The sequence below is a fragment of the Drosophila rhopaloa genome, unplaced genomic scaffold (genome assembly GCF_018152115.1).
Source record: "Drosophila rhopaloa isolate 14029-0021.01 unplaced genomic scaffold, ASM1815211v1 contig_178, whole genome shotgun sequence".
NCBI classification, from domain to species: Eukaryota; Metazoa; Arthropoda; class Insecta; order Diptera; family Drosophilidae; genus Drosophila; species Drosophila rhopaloa.
Window position 1 is genome coordinate 2,915,408 of NW_025335059.1, and position 23,208 is coordinate 2,938,615.

General features: G+C 46.8%; 1 protein-coding gene across 7 annotated transcripts in view; it reads left to right on the forward strand.

The window, feature by feature from the left end:
• LOC108043966 (homeobox protein prospero) overlaps nt 1–17,588 on the forward strand; it is a 57,419-nt gene extending 39,831 nt beyond the window's left edge. For 4 of the 7 annotated variants that reach the window (XM_044458918.1, XM_017122788.2, XM_017122786.2 and 1 more), the window contains exons 3-7: nt 3,749–3,793; nt 4,765–10,695; nt 11,388–11,570; nt 15,588–15,732; nt 15,942–17,588. In XM_044458918.1, the coding sequence (XP_044314853.1) occupies nt 5,675–10,695; nt 11,388–11,570; nt 15,588–15,732; nt 15,942–16,121 (5,529 nt within the window). In that variant the 5' untranslated portion in view covers nt 3,749–3,793; nt 4,765–5,674 and the 3' untranslated portion in view covers nt 16,122–17,588. The remainder of the gene's footprint in view (nt 1–3,748; nt 3,794–4,764; nt 10,696–11,387; nt 11,571–15,587; nt 15,733–15,941) is intronic. The other 3 variants (XM_044458920.1, XM_044458921.1, XM_044458919.1) reach the window with 3 other exon arrangements.
• Nucleotides 17,589–23,208: the final 5,620 nt, after the last annotated feature.

The following is a 23,208-nucleotide window of genomic DNA, read 5'->3' on the forward strand; positions in this document are numbered from 1 at the left end:
TGACGCTTATCGCGATCAATAAATAATATACGAGCTGCTCTAGACAGAGACGGGTAGCGACAGATAGATACACGAACGACATCGAGGCGGAAAACAAAAAGTATCTGCCAGATACATTTGAGTAATTTGCGTCGTTAGTGCCGGAAAGAGAGGCAAAATAATAATAATAAAAGAAAGTACACTTGATTACAATGAAAATGTTTTTAATGCCTGAGCCCCCCTGTCCCCCTTACCTCTTGCACACCCACACACAGAGACAGAGAAAGATATCTGCATAGATAGGCGAAGCAAAAGGACACACGTTAGGCATGCATTTTCCCCCTTTTTCTTTCTTTTTTTTTGTTTCGATATCAAAAGCGCGATAAGCACTAGACACGAAGGTGGGGAAGGGGGGCTCGTGGGTGTAGTAGGTGCAGGTGCAGACTTGCAGGTTGGACAAAAGCCCAGCGGAGGGCAGAAGGAGGTGGAAAAGCCTCAAAGTCGAACGCGACCAGCGACCACTGTCCAAACAAAAGTCGGAAAAATGAGCAGTGGGAGCCGACTTGGCCACATATGGCCATTTTCTGGCTGCCATTGCGTGCCTGGCCCGTATACGTATCCGTATCTGTATCTCGCCGTACTCGTGTGTGTGTATCCGTAGTATCCCAGGCTGCGAGTGTGTGCTATCTAATCAAGCGCTGAAAGACAATAAAAGCCAACAACGCAGCCACGACAAACAGCGACCACAAAATGTGCTTATGTCTGAAAACAACAGCAGGACAAGACCATCGAGTTGGGTAAAGACCAAGTGGATACCCCGGATGAACCAGGATGAAAGTAGTTGTCTAAAATTAGAATGATTTAAGATTAGGAATTCTAAAGTTGTCTTGTTTAATACAAGACTGAATTATGCAAAAATAAGATCTTAAAATTTATTATACTTCTCAAAAAGTTTGTTTCTTAAACGTCATTTAAATAGAATTTATTTTTTAGAAAAAGAATCCACACAAGATCTATAAGCAAATCTTAAAATTCAAAGTTTTCGGGATTGGTTTTTGGAATATTTGAAAAAATAGCATGTATATTTGTCCCATTACTTTGAGTTCTTTTTGTCTGGTTGGACCTCATCCCCATTCCTTGACCACACTGCAAATATGCCTTTTGAAAAACAATCAAAGAGCATCCCAGGCAACCTACTTCTCGATGGCTAAGTGCAGCGGGAAAACCTTGCCCGGCTCCACTCGAAAGTATCGCACGGATGTCGTATCTATGGGCCGCCATATGGCGACCAAACGCCGATATCTGTGAGAGTGTTTCCATGTACGATGTATCTGTATCTTATCTGGGAGTCGAGGGCTTAGCCAAGGAGCGTGCACCTCATACTCCAACTCTTTGCCCCGAAAACCAACAGTGGCCATAACAATAACTGAGGCTGGGCTGACATCATAATAATTCGAGTTTACTGCATTGCAATCCCGCCAGAAGGACCTTTTGGCAAGTTTAGAGCAAACTTTTCGCATAAAATCTCTGTTTGAGACAGTTGTTGGAGAAGGCAGAGAAGGACATTTTCTTTTAGCACAATTCGCTTCACAAAGTTGCTGCCAATTCTCGTGGAAACGACTGCCAGCAAACTTTGCGGCAACATAATTTTAATGTGCTTGTGGCAGGATTAGAACTGGCAACTGCAACTGCATTGGCAATGAATGCCAAAACAAGTTGAAAGGTGTTTCTGAACTTTATTGATGTCGTCGACTTCGGACGACTTCCGCACCACCCGTTAGGCAAATAGCAATGGGATCAGGTAAAAATCGGTTCCCGACTGTATAAATGTCAACTGCCACCACCGAGCACGCCCCTTTGGTTCCGTCTGCCTGGCTTCGCTTCTTTTCCTCCTCGACTCCTTCTGCCCCTGCACCTCATCCTCATCCTCATCCTCCTTCTCATCCTCAACCCCCACCTCCATCTCCTTCCCCCGGCGATCGCCAGCTTGTGCGCACGCGCATTGAGGCATAGACAGTGAGTCCAGGTGTGCTCCGATCATCGTTCCTCGCTCGTGGCTGCCAAGTACGTGCCATAACCATAACCTGTGCACTCGAAAAAAAACTATTACGGTTTTCTATAATAAGTTTCCTGTTTTCTTGTTTGTAAATAAATTCGACATTTTTAATTTTTTTTTTACCAAATTGTACTATGCCGAACCAATTTTTTAATTAACTCTTATCAGTATCAATTATCAATTATAGAAAATTAACATTTATATTAATTAACAAATTAATATCAAATATTTTTTTGACCCAAAATCGAATCTATAAATTTGAGTTAAGACTTCAAAAAGCTATGCGTTTTAATTGACAAAGTAAACCAGTTTAGAGTCCGATTTTAAAATAAAAAGAAGATAAAATTTCATCATGAAAGTTAAGATACAAAGTACATTTTAGCCACCCGATAATCCTCAGTGTACCAAAACTCCCCTTGGTTCCAAGCAATCGTTTGCGATCATCAGCTGTTGGCTGTGGCGATCGTTTCCTTCCGCATCCGTATTGGTATAGGGGCTGCAGATTCCGTCGAGGTTTCGCATTGCTCTTCGTGATTTCCCCCACCATTTGCGCATTTCCCAATTCCAGCGAATCTCAGCTCACCAGATTGCTGTTTAATCTGGCAAAATGGATCTTTGAAGCGGAGTCATAATGCCTAATTGCCACTAGTTCGGTTTTTTTGGGACAGTTTTTTGTTTTAACGGATTTTAGAGTCACTTGACCGTAACACAATTCCAACTCCCCCCGTGGGCCCTTTATGAGCCAAAGCATATTTTAATGATGACACCCGACCACGAGAAGGAGAGGGATGTGCAGAGCATACAGAACACACAGAACAGAGCACATGGCCGTGCCACACTTCGGTCGCTTGTGCGATGAGTACATTACCGTGTGCCGCGATCTGTGAAGGCACATTCCAAAGCACACTTTGAGATACACATGCCCCGACACTGCCCCCATCCGAAAACCCGGCGCCTCCCTCATTTCCAGCGCATGCAAAGTATCCGAAGCCAGCGTTTTCCATCGAAACATGAACGGAAAATGTGTTAAGGTCGTAATTATCTGCGCTGCCGTTTGTAGGTGGAAGTTCGCCTCAGCTGGCAACTTTCTTTGCTCCTTGTTCTCCTTTCTTCTCGTCGGCCAGCGCCATATGTTGCCCTCTATGCGCTCCTCGCGGGGTTGAAGTTAGAAGGGCCTTAGCCCATTGATAGCGCTCCTAGACCAAGCCAACCCAAGTCCCGAGGTGCATTGAACTTGGAAATGCCAACTGTCTATTGCAACAGTACAAAAGTATCTTAGGAAAGCGTTCCTCAAGGAAAGGTTGCAGACATAACGAGGCAATTAAGTAGTTTTCTTCGATTTAAGTATACGGGCACGTGGGCCTCATCTACGTATCAGATGGTTTAAACAGATAATAGAGCCTAGCTCTAAGAGTATGTAATTTGTAAAGATCCAAGAAACAATGTTCTTCAATGAAAGTATACTTACTGAAACCCAAAGGTTTTCTAAAATCGTGAACAGTAAATAAATCCATTTTTATTTTACTCTTTAAATATACTTTTGTTAAGTATTTTGTTACCACGACAACTAACTGAAACTTAAGACAATTTTTTACTCTTTCACCTTTACTTATAAAATAATATAATATTTAATCTTATAATAGATTTGGCTAAAATACTTTTAATTCTTTCCTGCCGATTCGCTAACAAACCCAAATTATTTTTCTATTGCAGGAGGATCTATGATGGACGACAGAGAAAAATAACGCTTTGTTTGTGGTAATTTTGACAATTTCAATATCCCGATCTGCTGTGCATAGGAATGCCCTGGCCCTCCTCTAGACCAAGCCCAACTTAATAAGTCCTGCATAGGGGTGGCTGTGCCCGTCTCATTCCCCGCTGCCTCTTCACCCTCTTTGCTTCCCTTCTTGTCCCTCCGGGTTGTCCTTGCAAGCTGCAGGCCCGAGAAAGTACAGTTGCCCAAAAAAGGATCGAAGAACGGAGGGGTGGCTTCCGTTGACATTGACTTGGGCCTACGGGCTGCATTCCATTGCACTCGCAATTGAAATCGAAGGGCCCGAAAGTCGACAGCCCGGCCTGCCAAAGGGGAGGATTCTGTTCTGGTGGTTCTTGGGAATTGCATATGGCCCCTAGACACTAACGTTTCAAATACATACAGCCAAAGACACACACACACCAAGTGTGATCGATTGTCGATGCTTTGACGCATTTGGCGAGCTCCAAAGTCCCCGTATTGATTATTTCGAGTGCTTACGCATTCGACCCATGGCCATATGCAAAGTATCTACGTGTCTGTATCTGTATCTGTGGCAGAGGAAAGTAAGTCAAACTTGTTTATCAGCGAAAACGAAGTGACTTATCTTTATTTTGTACAAAAACAGAAAGGGGCGGGTACACACACCGACTCACCCCCCCAGTCACACAGACAGACAAGCAGAGAATAAGCTCAAGTGGAGAAATTAGATAAAAACCTGTCTAGGGTGGGAGGGTTGTTGGGCTCTTGGGTTGCGCTGAATTAAGGACACCACCCTGACAACCCACCCACCACAGCCTCACAGGATCTAACAGCCATCCCCTGGACAGCCCCAAACCGAGCACCAATCAAGTGGCCACCCAAACCAGAAGCTTTGGGCCAGCCACTTTTACTTTCCATTTAAACACTCGCCCCAGTCTCAGTCCCATTTTTCCACAGCAGATATTCCAACTTACGCCTCCTATTAATTTTACAGAAAGATTTTTTGAGCGCAAGCAAGGATTATTAAAACGAAAACCAAGCCAAACCAACTAAAACCCAAAACGACAAAAAATCGACAAAAAACGAAAAACGAGAAAGAAATATCTCAAAATCCATTCGCAAGTTTTCGGGCAGAGCATCGAAAATACACTTTTGAGAATCGAATCAAAGCGAAAGAAAACAAACTGGAAAGGAGTAGAAAAGACCTGGAGAACGAGAACGGGAGTAAAACGAAGGGAAATACAAATCAAATCTAAATAAAATTAAATGCAAAGGACATTCGCATGTGTGTGGTGGTGGAAAGAAAATTCAAAACAAAATTCACAATTAGAAAACGCAGGAAAAAACGTAGAAAACGCAGACACAAAATCAAGAGTGCCAGCAGCAACAGCAGCAACAAACTGTCAACAGCGGGAAGAATTTTGAACTGGAACATTTCGACCAAAAAGTTGGGCGACAGCAAAATTTCAACGTTTGGCGCACTACAACACAGCAGCAACAGCAGCAAGGACATCGCGGCCAGGCAGCCAGGATTGCAGGAGCGAGCGGTTTTGAAAGCGCAGCAGCACACATCGATAGCCACAGCCCCTTCGTCTCACACGGACTAGGACTCACAAACGGACAGGGATACAACAAATTACTTTGGCTTAGAAAGCGGCCCAAGGAAAAGCCGCAGCCAGGACTTAAACTTGAAATCACGCATACGCCGCGGCGAAATCTCGCTCTCTCATTGCGGAAGCGCAGGGGAAAAGCCAGCCAATCCGAGGAAACGCAAAAGGGTGCCAGCTGGGTTGCTGAGGGGAAAGCGGAGAAGGCAGGGAAAGCAGGGAAAGCATTGAGAGCCAAGAGCTAAGAGCTGAGAGACGTGAGGCGAGAGAGCTGCTGCTGCTGGTGGGCATCATCTTATGATGTCATCAGAGGAGTACGAGGGGGACTGTTTTGGTTTGTACAGCGATGAGAACAACGTGCTGCTGAAAGCAACCGAGCCGGAGACAACAACGGTCACCAAGCTGCAACATCAGCAACAGCAACAGCAACCACCGCCGAGCAGCAACGGCCACACGTCACCAATACCTTTACAAATCAACGGCGACGTCAGCGCGGCGAATTGCGGCGAGAGGACCAAGACTAATACCCATACAAGCAGCAACAGCAACACCAATACAGACACAGACAAGGAGCAAGAGAGAGAGAAGGCGAAGGAGAAGGCAAACGACGACGAGCCCGAGTCCGACGATTCCGACGACGACGTCGTGGTCGTGCTCGAAGGCTGCGAAGGCAACGCCAGCAGCAGCAGCAACAGCAGCAACAGCAACGCCAGCAGCAACAACCACAAGGCAGCGGCAACGACGACGGCGAACAATTGTAATCGCAGTGGCGGCAGTCGCAGTCATCGCAGCGCCCGCAGTAGTCGGCAAATCAGTCAGTCAACGGCCGTCGGCAAGACAACAACGTGCGCGGCTAAAAAACCAACAGCAACACTAGCGCCCTCGCCAACAGCCAAGAATTCGAACGTAAACGTAAGCGCGAACGTGAATACAAACGGTAGCGGAAACGGAAACGGTAACGCGACTAGTAAAGTGAATCGTCGTTCGCGTCAAAGATCCTTGAGCAAAGACATTAACAATCAGCAATCGATCAGTAATAGCAACAGCAACAGCAATAGCAGCAACGGCGGAGCAACGGCAACCGCTGCTGGCTTCATGAGTAGCGCTGCCGCGGCTGCTGCGGGTGCCGCTGGTGGAGGAGCCCTGTTCCAACCACAATCGGTCAGCACGGCCAACAACAACAACAACAATAATAATTCGAGCACACCGGCTGCTGCCGTGTCCACCCATTCGCCCACGAGCAACTCACCGGTATCGGGCGCCAGTTCGGCCTCGTCCTTGTTGACGGCCGCTTTTGGCAACCTGTTTGGTGGCTCCTCGGCCAAGATGCTGAACGAGCTGTTCGGCCGCCAGATGAAGCAGGCCCAGGACGCAACGAGTGGCCTGCCCCAGAGTTTGGACAACGCCATGCTGGCCGCCGCCATGGAGACGGCCACCAGTGCCGAATTGCTGATCGGCAGTCTCAATTCCACGTCCAAGTTGCTGCAGCAGCAGCACAACAACAACAGCATTGCTCCCGCGAACAATACGCCGTTGAGTAATGGCACAAATGCCTCGATCTCGCCAGGATCGGCCCACAGCTCAAGTCACTCGCATCAGGGCGTATCGCCGAAGGGAAGTCGCCGAGTGTCCGCGTGCAGTGATCGCTCCTTGGAAGCGGCAGCAGCAGATGTTGCCGGTGGCTCACCGCCACGAGCAGCATCCGTGAGTTCTTTGAATGGAGGAGCCAGCGGTGCCAGTGGGGAGCAGCACCAGTCGCAGTTGCAACACGATCTGGTGGCCCATCACATGCTGCGCAATATTCTGCAGGGCAAGAAGGAGCTGATGCAACTGGATCAGGAGTTGCGCACTGCCATGCAACAGCAGCAGCAACAGCAACTGCAGGAAAAGGAGCAACTGCACTCCAAGCTCAATAATAATAACAACAATATTGCTGCCACCGCCAACAATAACAACAACACCATGGAGAGCATCAATCTGATCGACGATTCGGAAATGGCGGACATCAAGATCAAGAGTGAGCCCCAGACGGCTCCGCCTCCGCAGCAATCGCCGCATGGCAGCAGTCACAGCAGCCGGAGTGGGAGTGGCACTGGTAGCCACAGCAGCCTGGCCAGCGATGGCAGTCTGCGGCGCAAGTCCTCCGACTCCCTGGACAGTCATGGGGCGCACGATGAGGCGCAGGACGAGGAGGATGCCACGGCCAATCGCCGGATATCCGAGAGTCGTGCCCCCGAGGTGACACAGCTGCCGACCAAAAAGGAATCCGTGGACGACATGCTGGATGAGGTGGAACTGCTGGGTCTGCATTCCCGTGGATCCGATCTGGAGAGCCTCGCCTCGCCCAGTCACTCGGACATGATGCTGCTGGACAACAGCAAGGACGATGTCCTGGACGAGGACGACGACGATGATTGCGTGGAACAGAAACGGGAGTCCAGCAGTGGGTGCCTCAAGAAACCGGGCATGGAGCTAAAACGCGCTCGCGTCGAAAACATCGTCTCGGGAATGCGATGCAGTCCATCTTCTGGACTAGTGCAAGCCGGACAACTCCAGGTGAATGGTTGCAAGAAGCGCAAACTCTACCAGCCGCAACAACACGCCATGGAGCGCTATGTGGCCGCCGCAGCTGGCCTGAATTTCGGCCTCAACCTCCAGAGCATGATGCTCGACCAGGAGGACAGTGAATCCAACGAGCTGGAGTCCCCGCAAATCCAACAAAAGCGAGTGGAGAAGAACGCCCTCAAGTCACAGCTGCGATCCATGCAAGAGCAACTGGCGGAGATGCAGCAGAAATATGTGCAGCTGTGTTCGCGCATGGAGCAGGAATCCGAGTGCCAGGAACTTGACCAGGATCAGGATGCCGAGCAGGAGCAGGAACCGGACAACGGAAGCAGCGATCACATTGAGTTGTCGCCCTCGCCCACTTTAACTGGTGACGGGGATGTGAGTCCCGCCCACAAGGAGGAGGCGGGCCAGGAGCGACCCGGTTCCAGTTCGCCCTCACCATCGCCTCTGAAGCCCAAGACGGCGCTCGGCGAGAGTAGTGACTCCGGTGCCAACATGCTGTCCCAGATGATGAGCAAGATGATGTCCGGCAAGTTGCACAATCCGCTGGTGGGCGTGGGGCATCCTGCCCTGCCGCAGGGATTCCCACCGATCCTGCAGCACATGGGTGATATGTCGCATGCGGCCGCCATGTACCAGCAGTTCTTCTTTGAACAGGAGGCGCGCATGGCCAAGGAAGCCGCTGAGCAGCAGCAGCAGCAACAGCAACAACAGCAGCAGCAGCAACAACAGCAGCAGCAACAGCAACAACAGCAGCAGGAGCAGCAACGTCGCTTCGAGCAGGAGCAACAAGAACAACAGCGACGCAAGGAGGAGCAACAACAGCAGATCCAGCGCCAACAACAGCACTTGCAACAACTGCAACAGCAGCAAATGGAGCAGCAACATGTGGCCACCGCAGCCCCAAGACCGCAGATGCACCATCCGGCACCCGCCCGCCTGCCCACACGAATGGGCGGGGCTGCTGGCCACACCGCCCTCAAGTCGGAGCTGTCCGAAAAATTCCAAATGCTGCGCGCCAACAACAACAGCTCGATGATGCGCATGTCCGGAACGGACTTGGAAGGACTCGCCGATGTGCTCAAGTCCGAGATCACCACCTCGCTGTCCGCCCTGGTGGACACCATTGTGACCCGCTTCGTCCACCAGCGGCGGCTGTTCAGCAAGCAGGCGGACTCCGTGACCGCGGCGGCCGAGCAGCTGAACAAGGACCTGCTGCTCGCTTCGCAGATCCTCGACCGGAAATCGCCGCGCACCAAGGTGGCGGACAGGCCCCAGAACGGACCCACGCCCGCATCACAATCAGGTAATAATGGTTCACTACTCCTAGCTAATAGTCAAATGCCCTCCCAAACGCCCGCGAGTGGGTCGAGTGGGCAGCAGCAACAGCAACAGCAGAATGCACAGCAGCAACATCAGGTATCGCAGCAGCAGCAACAGCAGCCGCAGCAGCCGAATGTGGCGCAACAACAGCATTTGCAGCAGCAGCAGCAACAGCAGCAATCGCATCCTTTGTTGCCGCCCAACTGCCAACAGCTGATCTCGGCCCCCCGCCTAAATGGCAGCCAGTTATCCTTCGCCTCGCCCGCCGCTGCTGCAGCCGCTGCCATGGGTCTGCAGATGCACCATGCCGCCGCAGCAGCAGCAATGTCCGCCCAGCAGCAGCAGCAGCAGCAACAGTCGGGGGATCCCGGCGCGAATACTAACCCAAACAGCGGGCCATCGAACCCCACTAACAGTAGCTTAAGTACCCTTAATATACCGCCTCCTCACATTCGTCCTTCGCCCACAGCGGCTACAATGTTCCAGGCGCCCAAAACGCCGCAGGGCATGAATCCGGTGGCCGCCGCCGCTCTGTACAACTCGATGACCGGACCCTTCTGCCTGCCGCCCGATCAGCAGCAGCAGCAGCAGTCGGCCCAGCAGCAACAGTCCGCCCAGCAGCAGCAGCAGCAGAGCTCGCAGCAGACGCAGCAGCAGCTGGAGCAGAACGAGGCCCTCAGCTTGGTGGTGACCCCGAAGAAGAAGCGCCACAAGGTGACCGACACGCGCATCACCCCACGAACCGTGAGCCGAATCCTGGCCCAGGATGGCGTGGTGCCGCCCAACGGTGGACCTCCGACTACGCCCCAGCAGCAGCAACAGCAGCAGCAGCAGCAACAGCAGCAACAGCAACAACAACAGCAACAGGCGTCGAACGGCGGCAACAGCAATGCCACGCCCGCACAAAGTCCGACGAGGAGCAGCGGAGGACCGACGTACCACCCACAGCCGCCGCCACCACCACCACCCATGATGCCCGTGTCCTTGCCCACCTCCGTGGCCATTCCCAATCCCTCGCTGCACGAGTCCAAGGTCTTCTCGCCGTACTCGCCGTTCTTCAATCCGCACGCAGCCGCCGGCCAGCCCACGGCCGCCCAGTTGCACCAGCACCACCAGCAGCACCACCCGCACCACCAGCCCATGCAGTTGTCCTCGAGTCCGCCGGGCAGTTTGGGCGCCCTGATGGACTCGCGCGACTCGCCGCCGCTGCCCCACCCGCCGTCGATGCTCCATCCCGCCCTGCTGGCCGCCGCCCACCATGGCGGATCGCCGGACTACAAGACCTGCCTGCGGGCCGTCATGGACGCCCAGGATCGCCAGTCCGAGTGCAACTCGGCCGACATGCAGTTCGACGGCATGGCTCCTACTATATCCTTTTACAAGCAAATGCAACTCAAATCAGAACAACAGGAGTCGCTGATGGCCAAGTGAGTTTCCACCTAGTCCACCGTGTGCAGCAGAGAAAGAGGGAAAGAAAGATTTACCATGGGGGGCATAGGGTATAGAGAAAACTGGGGCCAGGTGCTTAACCCGACCCGGACCTCGCTTACAAAACGAAACCAATCAAGTGTCTTCTTCAGTTTATTTATTTCCCAACTAAATTCTTTTATAAAATGTAATCAAAACCTTATTTATTGCCCCGCCGTACACTTAAGCCCCCAAAGACCCTTAAGTCATCATCATCATCGACTTGGCCTGGCTTGAGTTGCATTTCGCAACAGCCACAGAAATGGAAAAAATCAATGACGAGCAGCCAATCGAAAGAGCTGCACTCGTTGGCCTCTTACTAACCCCCATTCCGAATCCCCATTCCGAATTCCCCATTCCGATTCCCCCTTCCGATTCCCCTTCCGATTCCCCATCCGATTCCGATTCCGATTCTCAGCCCAGCTCAGCGTTTTCAATCAGTGGGTTGAAGGAGGAAAATGTGGGGGTTCGGTCGGTGGCACCCTTAGACATTCATTATTGGCACTCGAAAGTGCAGCCACGTTAGACATTGCCAATCCAATCGAATCTCTATCTCGCTCTGCCACACACGAACATGGAAATTTGGAAAGACAATCGACCATCTATCCGACACAAATCTCTTACATATACCATATATCTATAACGCCACCAGACATTGCGAATCCTTGACTCCTTTGCACTCTTCTACATTGACACCGATGCACCTGCGCAAGGCCAAGCTGATGTTCTTCTGGGTGCGCTACCCCAGTTCCGCGGTGCTCAAGATGTACTTCCCGGACATCAAGTTCAACAAGAACAACACAGCACAATTGGTGAAATGGTTCTCGAACTTCCGGTAAGTTGTGCAATTAACAATCTTAGACCTAAGCCAGCATATATATTAACCATTCAGCAGCATTCATTTTTATAATTTCGTTTCGTCGCCTGATTTTCGACTTTTAAGTTTTCTCGAGAGGGGGGGATGGTGGGTGGGTTTTCGTAACAAATTGATTGCCCAAAAATGAGACTGCCACCTGTCGAAACACTCGACTTGCACTCAAGAAGTAGTCGCAGGGACATGCAACACCATTCGGCTGTCATTCCGCGACTCCAACTGTCAGTCCGTTAAATTGCGCAAGAAGTTGCCAAAAAGTGCACAAAGACTGCGGAAAAACGACAGCTGCCAGATAGTCCGGGTTATTCCAAGTACGGAGATGGGGTATTCTGAATGGAACATAACTAAAGTGAAGTGAGGTAGGCCCGCATGCAGTCGCCGTGATTTGCGCGCCAAATCCGGGCCGCATCTGTCCGCCCCGAAAAAATAGTAAAAGAAAACAGAGAACAGAAAGCAGAAAACATAGAGCGTGGCACAAGGTCTCACCTGGATTTACCTTGCAACCCTCTTTCATCGACGGCTTAGCAGCTGCCCGTCTCCGATTTGTCTAAGACATGCGCAACGTCTTAAGGAATTGTCCGCGAGACACCCTAAGAAATTCCCCTACCTGCGCACAAGCAAACACAAAAGACAACAAATCAAGACCCGGCACGCTCGGGGTTTGTCGTTCGTTAGTTTGCCGGAATTTTCGATGGCAAGGGGATTTCTTGGGGTTGCAATCCCTTTCGATTTGAAACCCTACTTTGCATGGGAATCGGGGAGTTGGCATCTTGTCTTTGCCCTCGACTTCGACTTCTTTTGCTAAGAGGTTAAAATGGGTGGGAATATTTTTTGATTTCCTAACTGGTTCTCGATTGTTTGTTTCCTTTTTCTTAGGGGTAGCATGGATGTAACGGTTATTTGCTTTCCTTTCTCACATTGAGTTTTTTTAGTTTGATTTCGGTTTCCTTTTTGTTCTCGGGGAAATGCTTTCCCTTCTTAATCGTTTTCCCCCTAAATTAACCTAGGAAATGAATACTTGTAACAGCTTTTTGCTCTCTCTTAGCCACTAGTTAATATTATGAGTTTCCCACACTCACAGAGACACACACATATAGAACACAGAACCGTACACAGATACTGGGGCTGAGTGCTCTAATAACATGTTGCTGAAAGTGGCCACTTAAGAAAAATGCAAGGGGTTAGGTCCCCCGTTTAGGATCCCGCTGAAGATGAGTTGGAGAGACCGGAGGATGAGCGCCACGATGATGAGTTGCCACTCGAGATGGAGATTCAAGTGTGAAAATAGCGGAGAGCGAGGCCAAGAAACTTGTGGCGCTGGCATATTAAAAAGTGTTTCCTACTTAAGTGGGCCCCACCCACTAACACACACACTCAGCCCCCTCCCCACTTGGCACATGTGTGTGTGTGTTTGTGTGTTTGCTAATTAACAAAAGTGCCTTTTGTTCGAGGTCCTCAAGCAGGCCACTTATATAATTGCATTAGCTGCAGTAACTTCTTTTTGTGCTCGCCAAAATGCAAATAATGAAAAGAAAGCGGCAAAGGACATGCATTCACACACACACACATATGTATATATATATACACTGACACTCAGACTCCTGGCGGGCTAATTAGTTTGTTTGCCAGGATACATTCAGTGGGTTTCTTTGGCCGCCTTTCATGGCGGCAGCTACTTGAGAGTTCCGAGCACAATGGCCAGGGCCCTACTGGCAAAAGGCGCTCAAGGATACGCCCCACACACATGCTCAACCACTCACTTACACCCACATACACGCTGTTCTTTTTCCGTGTTTTGTTTCTCATTGAGCCGCTTTCCTTTTTTTTGAGGTTAAGTGTCCTTTTGGCGCTTAGAGCAGCTTCCCAGCTTTTCCCGCTCTTTCCCAATCCTTCGTCGTGTGAAAAGATCTTGCTGACAACAACAACAACAACAAAAACAAAAGCAACAGCAACAGTTACATTTATATAAACGCACACACTCACAAATGCCACGCACACACACACAGACACTCTCAGACACTCAGATACGATACACGCTCCATTCTGTATATGTATATAGACGTATATGACTTGTACAGATGCTTATATATAGATACAATGCAAAAGTGTTGCCAATTACTTCATTAATGTATGAGGTAGAGATGTCTGCATATGTGTGGGTGAGTATGTGTGAGCTTATTAATAACATTCTACTCGTTCGTATTCGTAACCGTAATCCGTGATACGTAAATTATTGCGGAGGAAGTGAAGAAGAAGAAGGTGCAGCGAAGAAGGAGACACACGCATACACACGAACAAAAAACGCACACAAAAGCACACTGCCACGCACACACTCAAGCGATATGAGAGAGAGAGTGGTAGAGAGGGAAGGAGAGAGGGAAGAAGAGAGCGGCGTGGGTGAGATATGAATGCACTTGACAAAGCAACGCCTGCCTGCCTTTCAACAAGTGTTTTAGTGGCTCTCCCCTGCTCTTTCTCCCTCTCCCTCTCTCTGTCCCTGCCTCCCTCTTTCTCTCTTCTTGTGCGTGTGTGTGGGTGAGACCCAAATAAATAGGCTACGAAATATTATATGCAAACTAATTAGCACTTCCGTCAAGCCCCAACGCCATTGCATCTGCACATCTGCAGTTCCACTTGCACGGCTTATTATCTAAATTAAGTGGCGCATTTGAAACCGCCAAGCCAAGCTTCCTTTTCCTGCCTGCACATGTGGTTGCATAAGGATCGCCTCAAGCTCCTTTTCACGCCAGCCACAAAGCTAATTGCAATTCAAACCAAACCAAACCAAACCAAACGGAGCGGGGTTGAGATCCTGACAAACCCTAATAACTATGGACACCCGGCACAATGAACTGTCACACAAAACTGTCACACAGCGATTCCTTTCTTTCGGCCAGGCCAAGCCATCAGCCTCATTATGAAGCCATCCAAAACCACCCAACCACCCCCCCGCTGTTCAAGTGCCGCCGCCTCCGGGGAGCCGCAAAGGGGGCGGGGCTATGGGCAGAAGGAAAAGATTTTCTATTTGCGCATTCTGCGCTTATTGTTTGGAAAATCAACACGAGCGCTGTGGCACAACATGAGAAATGCATTTGGTGCTGCTACTGGGAAATCTTAAAATTAGCGCGATTATCGGAGCGTTGTCAAGAGGGGGGGGGCAATGGGGGGTGGAGGGGGGAGAGACTCCAAAGGATTCCCGGCAAAAAGACAACAATTAGTGCGCGGCAGACAATGCAGGATCCGTGAGATGAGGAGGAGGAGAAGGGGAAGAGACAGTCAGGCCGGAAGACAAGCAATCACTTACAGTTGCCAAGTAAAGCATACACCCCCATGTCCTATCCCCCAGCCATATCCTCGGCGTATCCCCCTGCGAATGGCAGCCCGCACACAAATCACTTGACTAAACAAGGCGACGCAGCAGCAGCAGCCCGCTGCACTTGCTAATTAAATCCCCAACCCCCAAGGCAGTGCTGGGATAAAAAAAAACCGCAGCAGCTAGAAGATGCCGCCTCGACTTGCAATTGTTATTGCACCACCACGAGCTGCTGCTGCACATTTGAGATTTATTAAAAATTCTTTACACACTCTCACACACACACACACAGACATATACATGGCGCGCCTAAGAGTATGCAGCGAATTATTAATAATGTCATACTCAAACAGCTATCCAATATAATGCATTAAGGGACCCCCTAGGAACAGAGTGAGCGAGCTAGCACGAATGAGTGAATGAGTGAGTGAGTGAGAGAGAGCAAGCGAGCGAAGCATTAGCGATTTCCTTTGAATTTGGTTTACCACTTTACGACTTTCCTCCTTTGTTTTCCCACCTCTCGCCTTGGTTCGAACCTTGATTATTCTTTCATTTGCGTTGCGATTTTGTAAATTTGAATGCTGAACAAAAAATATAAATAGAATAGAATAAAAAAAAAACAGAATACTGACCAAACCAAACATTCCTCATCTACGCATCTGCAGAGAATTCTACTACATACAAATGGAGAAATATGCACGACAAGCTGTCACCGAAGGCATCAAGACACCCGATGATCTGTTGATTGCTGGAGATAGTGAATTGTATCGCGTGCTCAATTTGCACTACAATCGCAATAACCACATTGAGGTATGCCAATAACCACGCCCACACCCACTAACACTAACACTAGCCCCCATAACCCGTAAACCGACTCCACATGCACACACACTCCCAGAATTGTTCAAAAAGTGTGTGTGGATGCGAGCGTTAGAACCACCGAACCACTAACCAGATGAAACCAGAAGATGAAACCCCTTTGGGAGCCAGTCGCTAATCGAGAACAAATCGGTCCACAGGTACCCCAGAATTTCCGCTTCGTGGTCGAATCGACTCTGCGGGAGTTCTTCCGTGCAATACAGGGTGGCAAAGACACCGAGCAGTCGTGGAAGAAGTCCATATACAAGATCATCTCGCGAATGGACGATCCCGTGCCCGAGTACTTCAAGTCGCCCAATTTTTTAGAGCAGCTGGAATAAGTGGAGGAGTTGGCGCTGCCGACGCTGCCGCTGCCGCACCCGCTGGGAATGCCACCGCCCATCAGTCCGGCCTCCACCACCACCTGCAGCAGCACTACGACCACCAACTCCAGGGCCGGCAGCAGCCATCCGAAGGCGCGGCGCAGGCCAAAGCTAAAAGGCTAAACCTGCGCAGGAAACACGACTGGATATGACCAACTCCCCAGCCAAAAATGAACAAACAGTATCCACACACAGCAAAAGGAACTTAGACATAGCTGAGAGATTTGCAGACAAACACACACACACACGACTCGAAAACGCGTTTAGAAAACAAACACACTGAGCAAAATATTTTTTCAAAAATTTCCAAAAACCACACACAATATAAACTCACACATAAACCTCAGCAAAAGAGCGACAAGAATAGGAAGAAAATGTGGGCCAGGGAGATCCTCATCTCCCAGGCCGATTGAACAAAACCAAAACTAAACATAGAGCAGCAAGTCTTAATCTAATGTGAAATAGTGCAAATTGAAAGAAAACCTGAGCCACACACCTGAGAACACCCACACACCGAGCGTAATTTACAGGCAGTGTAAACTGTACTCGCCGTTGGTTTGTTAGTTGAAATTTTTTTAAAAATATTTACAGCAGATTACGTATACGTATGAATATTTAACAAATAGTTGAGCCGTCTAATGATCTACCGAAAGTTGACACACATTCCACAAAAAAAAAAGAAAACACAAACACAATAACCACACGCATTCCACGCACACACACACACCCACATCGGTACAAAGTGTGTGTTCATTTGAGAGAGCGAAAGTCGCTTAGCCAAACAGGAAGTGGATTTCTCCGCACTGCTTGGCCGACCGACTTTCCGGTAAGCAGTTCCCCCAGCCCAGTGGCGCACTGCTTTACAAAAGCAGTAGCTGCTATGAAAGCCGGAAATCGGGAGATAATCTTAAAAATCACCCAAAAGCTAAGGTTGCTATATCCCCTTAACCCCCCTTTAAGCGCTAAGCATATATTCGATGTCTATTAAGCGAAACTAAAAGCAAAAAAAATTACCAAAAAAAAAGTTAAGTAATTGCGAAAACTATTTAGATTTTTAATGAGAGAGCCAGAGTTATTTGTACGAGCAGCGGGCGTTAGGGTAGTTAAATTTATAATTTACAATACGTTATGCGAACCTTCGACCAAAGTTAATTGTTAACATGAATCCCTTGAATACGGTTATTTTTAATCAATTCTTATACTTTAGTGCCCCACTTTTGAGCACGCATCTTAATTTTATAGAATAATCAACATATACACATAACACATCACAAAAACACACACACACACACACTAGTCTGTTATTTATGTAAATAATTTATACGTTTAGTTAAGTTAACGTTTAGTTTAATTAATTTACTTTACTTGGCCTTGAGTTGCAACAAAACAAAATATACACGAAACACCAAAAATACCAATTAAAAATATCGTTTTTTATTTCCCTTGTTTTTGAAATACCTATATTATAATACCCGATATCTGGCTGGCTGGTATTGATCATGCACTTCTCACTCATCAGCACAGCAGACAAAGCATGGAAAGTGGGCGGGTTTAGAGGGATATGTTTGCCTGCTCTCCGTCCGGCGTATTTTGGGCCAGGGGCGGGCAAACCCTGTTGTTCCTGCAGTTGCAATATCTCATTTTCAATTGCAGCTGCAACGCGACAACAGCAACAACATCATCAACTGCATGCAAAACATTTGAATATTTGGCACAGACAAAATCATATTCCTCGAACGAAACGAACGAAGCGAAATCCATCATTTCGGCCCAACAATTGCTCCGAGGAGCTCCATCAGCCAGCCAGTTAGTCAGTCAGTTAGTCAGTTACTAAGTTAGCCAGCCCCGCACCCTAGCGCCCTCTGGTGGGAGTTTATATTATATTGGATGGAAACACCGCTATAAGGAGCAGACGAGATCGCACCCCAGCAAACCTTTCGGCCACACCAATGATCACGAAATTATTGAACAATAGTTGAATTTTAGCTAAAACTAAATTGAAACGAACTAAGAGAGTTTTTTAGGCTTAACCAGAGTTCCCTTGGGGAATCTGAGCAAAATTTGATTGCACTTTGGCGTAACTATGACAAAATTAGTCGCGTATAAGACGGTGAGTTTCCTAATCCAAAAGCGAGATCGAGTGGAAGAAACGTGAGTTCTTCGAATCGAAATTGAAAGTGAAAATGAAATTGAGGTTTGGATAATTGAAAATGAAAAATGCATTTGCAAAATTAGTATTTAGGGAATCGTACAAAGCAAAAGAGGCAGGCAGAGGCATTCGCTAAACGATCTGAAGTTTATGTTTATCGCATTACCCAGTTGAGTTAAATTATCCCTAAGTTTCACCCACCTTCACAGCAGACAGAAGTCGAAATTTAAGTCCGATTTATGGGCCCCAGGAGAGACGCGTTGATTGTTAATGCCTTTACAAAATTTACGAAGGAAGCGGCTTTTGGCAATGGAGTTGAAATTTAAAAATGAAATTGAAAATGAAATTTGAAAATGAAATTGAAATTGATCTAAATACAATTGTAACTGATTTTGTGATAGAAAAAGTAACTAACAACAAACTAAAAATCTAACTAACTGCATTATTGTTTCGGATAAAACCAATATGGAGGACCCCCCTCCATACGAAATTATTGATTGATGTAAAAATAGTTAATTGACAATTGCGAGACGAGCGAAATTGAGAGACGAAAACCATTTAGGCAATTTAAGGCGTATTAACAATAAACGTTTGGCTAACAAAACTTTAGGCGAAATTTTATATTTAAGCAAAATTTGAAAATAGCGAGGAGCAGCCGTATCTAGACCGTCGAAATTCAGGAAGTTAACAGCAATACGAAATTACGAAAAATTAAGAACTCACTCAAACCTTTCTGTTCTGTTCAGTTTCCATCAGTTTTAGTCAGCGCTTTCTTTTCTTACCTCAAAAGGAAGGCGAATGAACCGATATATTTGCGTACCAACAAATGACACAGAAGCACACTTACACTTGCGTATATTTAATGCAACATACATATTTCATACATTTATACTAACATAAACATACATACTTAAACTTAAGTCAACAAGTCAAGAGGGCGGGCCGCAAAGGGTCCGCCTGGAACGATAATTGGTTAATAAAAGCGAAATTTATTGAGAAAACAGAAAACACAAATGACGGCGCTTGGATTTTTCTTTACCAAAATTTATCCCCCACCTTTTTGGCCGCTTATAAACCACCCAATTTTTGGTTCAACTCTCCCCAACCAACCAACCAACCAACCTCCGTCAGAAGCACTTTTGGCATTTGTCACCGCAAAATTGGAACTGATTGGCAACCACAACACGACCACTACCATCACACACCTCACTTAACCCAACAATCACAGGCACCACAAGAACCTCAACTAATCGGTGGAGAGCAGAGACGAGAAGGGTAAGCTAAATTCTCCATAATTCATCTTAATCGAGCGACGCAAACCAAGCGAGTGCGACACCTGGCGGCCGCGGCCAGCAGCTGTGCCCGTCTTCAGCCACGCCCACCAGACTTCGGCCCGTCCTTTCGAGAAGCCCCCGAAAAGTGAGTTAAGTTCCTCCAGCTCCAGAGCAACATTTCGGTGTTTGGAAATTCCAAAAAAGAATTACAGTTCAGCCATAGGCCAGAGAAAGTTCGTTCCTCGTTTTTTGGCCAAGCTGCAGGCGCGGTTCGCCAGGTACAGTTTACACCAAGGAACTAAGTTAGCCTAAGCATATAGATTAAGTGCAGCAGAAGCAGCAGCAGCAGCAGGAAACCAGACAGTGAACTACCGCCGGAAAACGGAAACGGACATCCGGCCAATGCAACCAATCAGCGACCCGAGTGACCAGTGTTGGTCAGCAGCGAGAATCGAACTCGAAGCACAGCAAATACTAAACTTAAAAACCATATATGAACACTGCACGCAAACCGATAACGAATACGAATCGATCAAGTGATCGAGGCAGACGATGGAAGCGAGAGCTAGATAAGAGGCGAGATAAGTATATACCTACTACACGTAAACCAATTACCAAATATAAAAGCAGACGCAGCCATATGCAATTTTAACTAGATTTTAAAAGCATTAATACCGCAGAATACCAAGCAAACCAAAAGAAAAATACCCAAACTTACCGATTACTGATTACCGAATGAAAACCAAAAAAAGAAAAAAAACCGATAACAGAAATTGATCAGATTTGTACATAGCGACATTTAAATACAACTACATACACGTAATTAAAATATTACTACAGTCTAATCATAAGCGACCCCCGACCCACTCAGAGCCCCTGAAAAAGGTAATTATGGCCAAAGCCAGGCAAATATTCACTCACCGCCTTACTGCATTGAAAATGCGCGCAAATCGATTTCCGTTTGACGGAAGGAGGGGGGGATACAGATAGAACATGTGCCAAACCCAAATCGGTATATATATCAAGCAGATCCCCTTTGGCAAGCCCACACACGCACAAAACACTGAAGCAAATCAGTCAAACTAACACGTAGGGTACATACTCCATGGTAAATCAAAGCAAATCTATTCGTAACTTCAACTTCAACGTAACCATAAGTTAGTTAAACATCCTTGGTTTGGAAAACATCTGATCACAAGACAGAAAGAAAGAAGTAAAATAAAATACACATAAATTTGCAGTTTTGGTATACATAAAAATGAAAAATGAAACGAAAAATCTATTTAAACGGCGATGAAATATTTCCAAAAACAATTGCGTTTTTTTAGTAGCAAGCGCGATTCTCAAAATTCCCAATAACTTTTGGCCCAAAATCGAAACACCAAAAAAAATCAAAAAGTTTGGAAGTCAAATTTTTATCACTTATTTGGCGTAGGAAGAATCAGACCGAAGAGAAGATATGAGGAGAGTATGAAGATTAAGCCGTGGTGCACACAACTGCACCACACCTTTAATTTAAAACAAACTGCAATAGAGCAGCGCACAGTGCGCATACTTTCGGCATGCACTGTGCGCCTGCACCAATGGACTTAGTTAAACAATCGAAATTCTTGCAATTTCTGCAACAGCAACCAGTGTTACTAACATTTTTCAGTTGATCAATCAGGAATCAATCTTACGCATCCTTGGTTTTGAAGTTTATGAAGAAGAGGTTAAAACTTTTGGCTTATGACGTAACCCCAACATTTCGGCCGCAATGAACGTTGCCCATGGAAATTCCAAATTCAAATTGATATATATACAACAACATCAAAAAGCACATGAGAAAGTATAAAAATATAAAGAAAAAGTTGCATAAACCCCACAAAAAAAACCGATAACCGAATAAAAACAACGATAAAGATAAACAAATACCTAAGTAACCGATAACAGTGAAGCGATGTAAGAGGAGAATTTGCAATTTAGTTTTAACAGCCAACAATAGCCAGGGAAACATACACAACTCGTATGTGATATTTTTGAGTTTATCTCTCACAGTTTTCCACAACCACAATAAATATTTTTACTCAAATATACAAAGCGAAAAATCGAAAAAAATAAAATAAAAGCAAAGAAAAATCGAAATATGAACAACAACAAGCCCAATTAGAAAAGACAATACGAAGAAGAGATCATTAATAACAACAGCACAAAGCACTTCCAGCAGCAACTTTTTTTGGGTTGTCTACACATATCAATGAATAATACGCTATATATACATAGGAAGCGATAGGAGAGAGATATTTCTTTGTGTTGAGTCCTTAAGCCATCCTGAGTTCAAATTTTACACTGAATATAACTGAATATTTACCCATGATCGAATACAAATATAAATATATATACATATAAACCAATACCAAAACTAATCCATAAGTGTTTATAGTTGAATTTTGACAGAAGAAGAAGCAGGAGAATCAGATTTTATGCCACAGTTTCATTTGCAATAGACGATCGTGCCATGCACGAACCGGGATAATTTATAGTACAATACAATGCAACAAGCAGACAAACAAATAAACAAATAAGCAACAGCAACCAATAACTTTTTATAAAACGATTTATATTTTTATACTAAAACGAAATCAATCAACAACAACCGCAGCAATAGCCAATTAGCCAAATAAGCCAAAACTTTTAGTTCGTTCACCGAGATTTTCAGTTAGCAATTAACGACAACAGCAACAATTATGTTTTCATTTACGAATCAGCAACCGAGCGATCTGAGTGCCCCATTAGACCCGATCCCCGAAGGTATATATCCGCACACTGGAAGAGCAGGGTACGCCACACATGAAATTGCCAATAGATGTGCAGTCAATGAACTGCCCAGAAAAAAATCAGAGACGAAGTCCCAAAGAAGATGCCTGCCTGCTGAACCCGAGGGAAACGAGACGACCGATAAGGAGTAGCCACAATCAAAACTTTAAGCAAAACGTGCCCGGCCTGCCCAGAATTCGAATATATCTCAGCGGGGATGGGGTCAATCAGCCAATCGGGACTTACACTCAGACCGACTCACATAGACAACAAGAATAAGTGATAAAAACCCTATGTTTCACAATTCTCTTACGAGCCACTCAATCAATCGAGAGCCAGGCACAAATGAGCCAGAAAACTTTGCGTGCGTTTAACTGGTGCCATTCCTGGTAATACACACAAACCGAATCGAAATTAATATCGAAATCGAAAGTATATATCTCTGAGGGGCGTGCAACGCGCTGCGAACCGAACTGCAAAACTCTTTTGGTTTACTCTAACACAATAAAGCAATAATCAGTCACAGATACAGATGCACTTGCAGATGCAGCAGCAATAAACAGGTGAAAATTGACAAAACGCAAATCGAGACGGGGGCCTGACAATAGCCCCCAGACAATAGCCCAGCAATATTATTATTATTTCCCACTCGGCGCCCTTTGTAATCCTTCGAGGATTAAAGGTGCGCCACCAGCCGTCGTCAACTGAAGTACAACCAAAACGAAATCGCACCCATTGGCACCACCAAGAAGCAAGCAGCCGATGCATTAGCCCCCAGAAATAGAAAAATAAAACAAATTGAATAAATTGCCAGGAACGGAGCCAG